Below are 9,706 nucleotides of genomic sequence, written 5' to 3' on the forward strand. Positions count from 1 at the left end.
CCCTTTGGATACGTTCAAACTGGAAGCAATAACCTTACTTCTTGGGTCAACTGACTTAAAAATGTGGCATCTCCCTGTCTCTTCTTAGTGACCTTCAGCACTTAAGGCAAGGAGCAGGTCACCTAGGGCCACAGTAGATGAGAACAGGGAGGCCAGAAGAGAAGAGAGCTATGGTTTTAATTAGAGGGTTTATCAGAGCTTGATTTTTCTGTCTTTATGTATCAAACTAAATGAAGTCTTCTACTGCCTCTGACCTTGATCCATAGTGAAGCTCAGCATCTGTATAATTTAAATCACTCCTACCACTTCTTAAATAGTAAAATGTGAGAGCTGAAAGAAACTTGAGAAAACACCCAAGTGAACCATCTTATTCTGTACCTAGAGGACGTATTATAAGAAGATTATGGGTCAGTGAGTGAGAAAGTGAAATATTACTCATTGAAGTTGGTTTCATTTCTCCCTTGCTACCCTGAGAGAATAAATAAGGCAATAAGATGAATACACAGTCTTTATTTTCTCTAAAATTGAGGCAAAGGCAACTCTTTAGAAAAAGAAACCATCTACATGATTGAAAATGGGAAGGTCCAAACTTATACAATGTTTTATGTCAATTATATCTCAGTAGAGCTGAAAAAAATTGTTTTTAATTGAAAAAAAAAAAAAAACTACTGGAAAGAGAAAACAGTCTCCTGTGTCTTTACACTGGAGCCTTTACACTACAGCTCCAGGATGCTCAGAGGAAGGAAATAAAGTCAGCCAAGGTTGAGCCAAGATCCTCCGGAGTTGGTCCAGACTCCAGACTAGCATTACAAAAAAGAGATCAGTCAATAGTCTTTGAGCCTATAGATCCTAGAAAGATGTAACACTGATGTTCATCACCTCAGCTGAGTGTGCTAACTGGCATTTCTGGTCTTGGTGAGGAAACTGATCCAGTTTCCCAGGTTCTTCTGCCATTCTCATGCCCAGCCTGGCATCTGCCCCGTTCTACTGGCCCAAGAGGGTGGCCGACTCTGTAAGTCTTGGAGAAGAGTGCTCAGTAGCTGTGACCGTTTTATGCCATGAGCCAGCGTCATGAGAGGGTTGGGTGTGCAAAGATTTCTAGAAGGGTCGGGAGTATCAGAGCAGGCCAGGGTTCACTACAGCAGCCTGCCAGGACAAGCCTGCAGGGCAGGCCTTCTCCTTGGTCCCCGTCTCTCATGGTGTGAACTCAGCTTGATACAACCATGCCTCTTCCACCAGATCTACTCCCACTGGATTCCCAGAAGCTCACAGCTGACGTTCCACAGGCGCTCAGCCGTTTTGTTATTCCGGGCCCTGGGCGACACCCAGGTCTTCTTACAGTCACTGGAGGGCAGAGAAAGAGAGTGAATATCCAACAGTGAAAATGGACAGTCCAGAAAAGTTCACGTCCTCCTCCTCGGAATAGATTTCTAACTGTATAAAGTATATTAGATAAAAAATAACTATACTAAAATGCAATTTTTAAATATTTGGGGGTTTGTATTGACTTTTTAAAAATTTTAATTTTCTTGGTGTTGAGTTGATTTACAGTGTTGTGTTTGGTTCAGGAGTGTGGCAAAGTGATTTAGTTAGACATGTACATATCTTCATTCTTTTTTAGGTTCTTCTCTCATAAAGGTTATCACGGAATACTGAGTAGCTTTCCCTGTGCTATATAATTGGTCCTTGTTGGTTATCTATCTTATATATAGTATAAAATATTTTAAAAACAAAGGTATAGCATAGTAACATGTTCATGTCATTTTGCAGTGGTTGCAGAGACCACAGAATGTCCCTTCTGCTCACCAATCCTTTGAAATCTGGTGGTGATTGGACCCCAGGCTAGCTCATCTAGTAGACAACAAAATGTCTATTCTTACATTCCATCAGTTAATGCCAATCTCACCATCTTCACACTGGGAAGCAGTGGCTTTGCCCTGGAGCTTTGTGCTATGTGCTATTTAAAAATTCATGAGGGAAGTCAGCCAAAAGCTTCAAGAAAAAGAAAAAGGCTCTACAAAGCTTACCTGGAAATGTGGCACATAGGTTTCAAACAGAGCCATGAAACCAACTCTTGTTGTTGTTATTGAAACCAGTTCTTGCAATGTTTCAAAGCTGTTATTTAGTCACTAGGTCATGTCTGACTCTGTTGAGACCCCATGAACTGTAGCCTGCCAGGCTCCATGGGATTTTCCAGGCCAGAATACTGGAGTGGGTTGCCATTTCCTTCTCCAGGGAATCTTCCTGGCCTGGGGATTGAACCTACGTTTCCTGCATTTGCAGGCAGGTTCTTTACCACTGAGCCACCAGGGAAGCCTATATATCAAATCTAAGCTTCCATTAAAAAGTAAAAGCACTTGGTTTACTGGCCCAACCTGAACCTGGATTCCCGCATCAGGCACACAGCTGCTACACACCTGAAGTACTTGCCGCTCAGAGGCTCCAGGCCCTCAGCCAGCGCGCAGTGCAGGCTGGTCTGGGCCCCCTCCCATGTTGTCTTGAGGAAGGGGGAGAAGAGCCGCCAAAGCAGGCACAGCAGGAAGGAGTGTCGGACCAACTCGGAGCGGACGATGCCTGGGTGCACCGCATAGGTGGTGACTCCCGTGCCTAGTGCAAGGAGGGCACAGTTAGACCAGAGACACACTCCCAGGCCAGGAAAACAGCTCACCTCCTGCACCAACATGCACAAGCGACAAGAAGGGCCTTGGGAACACCACTTCTAGCCAGGTGGTGGTGGTGGTTTAGTTGCTAAGTCGCCAGGTAGAAGCTCACAAGTAATTCATTGATGTTATCCAGAAAGATCTATAACTGTCTCAGCCTTCTATGCACCAGATGGAATACTTGGTTAAAGGTCCTTCTATTTCAGTGCCATCTTTTCTTTTTAAGATTCTTTTATGTGGACCGTTTTTTAAAGTCTTTTGTTTAATTTGTTACAATATTGATTCTGTTTTATGTTTTGATGTTCGGGCCATGAGGCCTATGCAATCTTAGCTCCCAACCAGCAATCAGATCCATACCGCCTGCACTGGAAGGTAAAGTCCCTGGACCACCAGGAAAGTCCCTGTTTCAGTGTTATCTTAATCTTTGGCTTAAATGGTATCTTTGGAATTTCTATTGGAGAGTCTCAGGGGTAACAATTCTGTTAGAAGGTAGGAAGCTAGGACCTTGTTGTAAACTGCATTTGCCAGGCAAGCACATTTGACGAAGTATATAGGTTGAGGGGTGTTGATGGATATGATGGGGGCTACTGACAGGCCCCTAAGACACCCCTGCTACCTCTACTGTCTTCAGTATTTATTATATTCAAGGGGTGCGCTACGTGTTTTACATGTTATCTCATTTGACTCTCAAAGAGGTTCATGAGGTAAGCAATGCTAAGAAGCCCACTTATAGCTAAGGAAACTGAGTTCTCATCAGACAGGTTAAGGAAATTGGCCAAGGTCCCACCTAGCAGGTTGCAGAGCTAAGGTCTGAACCCCAATGTAGAGCAAAGAGCATGGACTTCCAAGCAGCCTGGATTTGAATCCTGTCTCATTTAGGAATAATATATCCTGCTTGGGCAAGTTTCTTAAGATATCTGTGCTCATTTCTCCCTTTGTAGGGAAGGGAAAAATAATAGCATTTACCTCATAGGAATATTGTATTAAATGAGTAAAGACATCAATAGTACATGGCACACACAAACTCTCAGTTATTTTTGTCATTATTAATATTTTTTAACTTTTTATTTTATATTGGAGTATAGCTGATTAACAATGTTGTGATAGTTTCAGATGGATAGCAAAGGGACTCAGCCATACATAATCATGTATCCATTCTCCCCCAAGCTCCCCTCCTACCCAGGCCACCACATGATGTTGAACAGAGTTACCCTATTCTTCTACTTTCTGCATTCTGATAGTAAACACCATTTCCCCCAAACTCTGGCTTATTCACTAGAGCAAATGGTCCTCTAGATTCAAAGATATTAAAGTCAACAGCTCAACAAAAACTCCAGGGTAGCACAGAATCATAGGATTAAGAGTGGCCTCACCTCCCCTTACAGCTGAGGGGATGAAGTCAAGGGAGATTAAAGGGACATGTTTGCATATACACGTGGCTCTACATATGGCAGAGCAAGAACTCAGACTCGAGTATCTGAAACCCTGACTCCAGGCAGCGAGTGGCTGCTCTGTAGCTCAGCTCACCATGTGAACCTCAGCAGAAGGCCCAGCGAAGGAAGCAACCTGATTTAAATCTCAGTCCCCACCTTCCAGTCCTTGTCCTTCACTTGCTGTATAATCTTGGGCCGGCCACTTCTCTAAATCTCAGTGTGGACCCATAAAACAGTAAAAACAATACCTATTCTGCCTGTTGCAAGAGGTTGTCATAAAAAAATCAGATGAGGGCTTTCCTGGTGGCTCAGTGGTAGAGAATCTGCCTGCCAATGCAGGAAACATGGGTTTGATCCCTGATCCAGCAGGATCCTTTATGCTGTGAAGCAACTAGGCTTGTGCGCCACAACTATTGATCCTGTTCTCTAGAGCCCAGGAGCCGCAACTACGGAGCCCATATGCCCCAACTAGTGAAGCCTGCGTGCGCTAGAACCCATGCTCTGCAACAAAAGAAGCCCCCGCAATGAGAAGCCTGCGCACTGCAACTAGAGAGTAGCCCCTACTCTCCGCAACTAGAGAAAAGCCTCACAGCAATGAAGACCCAGCAGAGTCAAAAATAAATAAAATTATTTTTAATATCAGATGAGATTATAAATGTGAAATCCTGGGTTGACCAAAAAGTCCATTCAGGTTTTTCTGTAAGATGTTATGGAAAAACCCAGATGAGCTTTTTGGCCAATGCAATAAGATGTAACAAAACACATAAGGTTTATAGGTTTTCCTGACCGCTGTTCAATTTCAACAGTCCTTCCCAAGGGCAAGGACTCTGTTTTATAACCTCATTCATTTTTCGCTCTGTTGGTAACCTCATTTTCCTTAGCGCACAGAGCCGCCACTGAAATGTGCATGCTTGACATTCTGACTTCAGAAGTTTCTGTCAACCTCAAAACTGGGCTGAGCCCATGCTTTTCCTGTCTTAACTCTGGCACTTTCTCTAGACTCACCTTTGAGCCTCTTGGCCAACTCACGAGTGAAGAGCACATTGGCCAGCTTGCTGTGGCAATAAGCGAAACTCCGGTTGTAGTACTTCTCACCCTGGAGATCATGGAAGCGAATCTTGCCAGCATGGTGGGCCACTGACGACAGGTTCACCACCCGTGCAGGAGTGGACTCCTTCAGCCGCCCCAGGAGCAAGTGGGTGAGAAGGAAGTGACCTGTGAGGAGAGCCAGTGTGGAGAGGGGTGGAATGTAAGAGTGGACTGGCAGCCTGGGCTTGGGTGTGAGAGCTGGTGTATGACAGGATTTTAGCACTAGCTCACTATCATCTGGGCGTGAACACATTGATACAATGAGCAACTTAGCACTACTGTCAGTCAGTCTGAATTAGTGGAGTCCTCAAGGCAAGGGCCAGAGCTGGACTGTAGGTAAGGCAATACAGATGTAATCTGTAGTTATTTGTACTTTTGCCCTTGCCCCAGTCAGGGGCAACTGCGAGCTTTGGACATCTCCCCTCTAGCTATGATCACACAGCTGTGGCCATGGACAGAAGGAAGGATGAAATATTCAGGGAAAATAACACGTGCTTATGATCAGAGAACATGCTCCATGATACCCTCATGAAAGCCATCGCCCTGAACTCTGAACTATAACCTCTCTCATACCTCAAGTCTCGAAGGTCTGCCTCCTCCATGGACCAACCCTTGCTTTACTTGTTACAGTAACTGACCCCTTGCAGCCAAAGATCCCTGCACCCCTACATCTGGCCCTGCCTGGCAAGTCTTCATTACCATGGTTCCCTTCAAGAATGACATTCTTCTTCCTGGTATCTCCTAATTTGGGGGGTTCTTAATGGTGTGAGTAAGAGGAGCTCACTTTTTTGTACTGGTTAGGAGAGAGATAATGAAGGAAAACCCACAATGCCTTGCTTTTCAGTCACTCAAAGATACTCACCCAGGTGGTTGACTGCCAAGTGGGTTTCAAAACCATCAGCTGTTTTGGAATACGGGCACAACATCACTCCTGCATTGTTGATCAGAATATGAAGCTGCTTTTCCTCTAAAGAGCACAGCCAAGGAGACCATGTGGTTAGCTGCCTATCCCACTTCTGAGTGTTTGTTCCTTGCCTTTGGGCCTATCTCAGTGATATTCAGTAACCGCTGTCACTGGGTTTCTAATTTTGGTTGCTGTTGTCTTCCTGGACGCCATTCATCCATTCATTCAGCAAATGTGTATCAGTACTGACTCGGGGCTGGGCTAGGCACTAGGCACACAGTGGTAAATAAGACAGACACGGTCCCTGTCCTTCATAGATTTCATAGTCCTTGATGGCAGATGGTCGTTTTCCAAGATACAGAAGAATATTAGCAGCAACACAACTTCTTCTACTGCCTGTGGCCACAGAAGGCTGATTTTCAGAATCAAAGAAGAGCGTGGCATCAGGGCCACACCTTGATGCCAAGGAGCAAGCCCAGACAGGGAGCTGACATCTCCAACATCCCCACTGCTGAGGCAAGAGAATGATAAGGATCCTGCCCAACCTGTCCACCCACTGTCCCTCTGCCAGTTCCCTGCCCTGCTAGTTCATGCAGCAGAACCTGCCCAGTGGGATCCCTAATGGTTCTGATTTTACAGTCAGAGATGGTCCAGGGTGGAGCAGCCACTCCCACACCCAGCTTCCTGCCTTTCTAGCCACCTACTGGGGCCTCACCTGCCAGGAAGCCTTCAGCAAAGGCTCGGATGGATTTGGTATCAGATAGGTCCAGTTTCCGTACCAGCACCTGGGAGTTCTTTGTATCAGCTCGGATTTCACTGGCAGCAGACTCCCCCTTCAGTACATCTCGACAGGCAATGTATACTCGGGCTCCTAGGGCCAAAACAAACAGAGGACTACATGTTCAGAGCCTGAGCTGAAGAAGAGTCTAGTAAGTGAGTTTGGCACTGGTGGGCAGAGCACTCCCCCTCACCATTCTTAAAACAATGAGTGGCTATATTGCCACTTCTGGATTCTCCTTGCTATCAGATTCAGACCAGCCTGGGAACCCTGACTTTTACAACCCTGGTTTTATTTTTACCATAGCTAAGGATCTCCTTTTAGAATAACCAACCTGACCAATATTATACGCAGGCATCACTGTTTTCCTTACTTTATATAATAAGGAAGGGGCAGGCAGGAAGGAAGTTTCAGGCCATAGAGTAAGTTGGTGTCCCAGCTGGACTTGAACCCCAGGATCCTTGAGTTCCTGGCCCAGGAGGAAAGATAAGGGAATGTGAGCAGAGCTCCTGGCAAGAAAGGCAGGAGGTCCTGCCCTGTGGAGACGAAGGGAAAGACTTGCCTCTGCGAGCAAGCTCTCTGGCCGTCTCCTTGCCGATGCCTGTGTTGGCGCCAGTGATCACCACCACCTTCCCAGAAAGCTGCACATCTGTTCTACAAACCCCGCCAGCGAAGAACTTCCTATAGGCAAAGGAAACAAAACATTTACGCACCATCTTTTCTAACCCCAGAAGGAGATTCATAAAACTCACCCGCCCTCAAAGAGGGATTTCTTTGCATTGCTGTCAGGAGACCTAAAGCAGCTAATCTTCAGGGGACAGCATTGTCCCAGTGAGCAAGGCAGTCTCCTGCTTATCAGCTCAGGTGGGGAGGTCATGTGCCCGGAAGCTACAAATGATCATCAGAGCAAATAAAATCAATTCGCTTGAGCCAGAGCCAATGGAGACCTTCCTTGTTAGATAACAAAGATATCTTGTAGAGGTTCTCAGAGGTCAGATTCCTCCTCTAACCTGCGCCACAAACATGAGATGGGTGGGCATTCATGGAATCACTGGTCCTGAGCCCTCGGTCTTCAATAAGCATCAGTGGTGAGTAACTGATGAACAGCACCTCCAGGGGTCCCAAATGTAAACATGGCTCTTGGGTTGCCTTGCCAGTTTTAAGAGAGCCAGAATATTCTGCCATCTTATTAGAGATTTCATTCTAGCAGTCAGTGCACAGAGAGGAAAACCTCCGTTGCTCAGACCTCTGTGCGAAGAGCATCCTTTTACATAGAGTTGACCTGACAAGTTCCCCAAAATAGGACAGGAGGGAACAGACCTGACATGACCCAAACATCGTCCAGCTGCCAAGCACTAAGCCAGGCACTTTCCAAGGGAATTTAATTCAGTCATTCTGTTAGTATCCCCATATTACAATGGAGAAAGCTGAGGCTTGAAGTTCACTAGCTAACAGTGGCAAAACTGGAATCTGAACCCAGGTTTCTCTGCCAGGACCTAGAGCAATACTTTGTCCTTGATATGTCCCTTTAACCTTCTTGACTATCTGCAATTTAAAAATTCTCTACTCAGAACACACATTTCTCTGACATCTCCAGAAATCTTACAGCAAAATAGCCATCCCCAAACATTACTTGTCAGCTGTTTCAAAGTGGAGAGAGTTTGTTTCCTTCCCAAGATGCCTGGTACTTAACAATGAGTCCCTTGACAAGGACCACCCATGGTAATGCAACAAGCCCACCTTGACTGGGGATACTGAAGAAAGGGAGGTCGTCAGAGGAACCAAGGGAGTAGAATGAAAGAGCAAGGGCTCCCCCATAAGATGGCTTTCAAGCTACTTAATAGAGTCATCCATTCAGCCTCTCACTAGCTTCAGAATTCAAACCCGCCTCTCCTCTCCCAGCCCAGGTGCTTCCTTCTCATCTTCCACCATGGTTTTCATAACCACCTCCTTCCTTCGTGCTTTTTCTGCCTTCACGTTCTCTCCCTTGGCCTCCATCCCTTTCTCTTCCTTCAGCTGCTGAGAACTCATCTCCTTACAAGCTCCAAGGCTCCCAACTCAGGGCCTTGTAAACTATTCAATGAATTACTGAATTAAGACAAACCTGATGGATGGAGCTGTCACATACAGGAAAGAAAGGAAGGAGGTGAGCAGTCCCAACACAACCAGCATCTTTTCAACTTCTTTAGTTGCTGCTGCTTCAGCAAGAGCAACTTCTACTCCAACTCTGGCTCAGGCTCCTCCTGGTCTGGCTCCAACTCTTGGCTGCTTCTTGCTGCTTCTCTCTCCTCCAGCTCCTCTCGCTCCTGGGTGCTCAGCAACAGCCTGGCTCTGAGCGTAGCCCAGAATCCTATTTAAATCCGAGAGCTGTCAGAGCACAGCCTGCTGGGAGATGTAGTCCTTGGGGAGGAGGACAGAGAAAAGAGCAGAGCCTCACATTGGCAAAGAGAATGAGGGCAGATGGAGAACAGCCCCCTAACTTCCCCACCCTCAATCATTTCTCTTATCTGGGGGGTGTATTCTCTCAACCACCCCCCGCCCCACACCTGCAAAATAGAATATTTTTAACTTTAGCAATAGACCCCATGATGCTTGAAATACAGTGTGATTAAAATAGACAAGAAAGAAACCCCCAGGAGAACGATGAAAGAATTCAGGAGAGTGGTTTCCCTTGATGGGAAAGGGGTAGAGATTGGGGCGGAGCATGTTAGGATCTTCTGGTCAGGGGTGCTGTTCTGTTCTTGGAGGGGGCTGCTGTTACACAGGTGTGCTCACTTTGTGAAAACTCACTGAGTCATGCACTTGATCTGTGCACTTGGTGGGTTTTTAAATTTTTTTATTT

General features: G+C 46.0%; 1 protein-coding gene across 1 annotated transcript; it reads right to left on the minus strand.

Annotated features, from left to right (window-relative positions):
* Window positions 1–490: 490 nt before the first annotated feature.
* RDH12 (retinol dehydrogenase 12) lies at window positions 491–9,197 on the minus strand. The gene is made up of 7 exons (XM_040226226.1): window positions 8,969–9,197; window positions 7,427–7,545; window positions 6,802–6,957; window positions 6,045–6,149; window positions 5,099–5,308; window positions 2,418–2,607; window positions 491–1,344 (listed from the first exon to the last, which is right to left on the minus strand). Exons 1-7 carry the CDS (start codon window positions 9,034–9,036, stop codon window positions 1,242–1,244), a joined length of 951 nt encoding a protein of 316 aa, XP_040082160.1. The 5' UTR covers window positions 9,037–9,197; the 3' UTR covers window positions 491–1,241.
* Between the last annotated feature and the right edge of the window lie 509 nt (window positions 9,198–9,706).

This window comes from Oryx dammah, unplaced genomic scaffold (genome assembly GCF_014754425.2).
Source record: "Oryx dammah isolate SB20612 unplaced genomic scaffold, SCBI_Odam_1.1 HiC_scaffold_26, whole genome shotgun sequence".
Lineage (NCBI taxonomy): Eukaryota > Metazoa > Chordata > Mammalia > Artiodactyla > Bovidae > Oryx > Oryx dammah.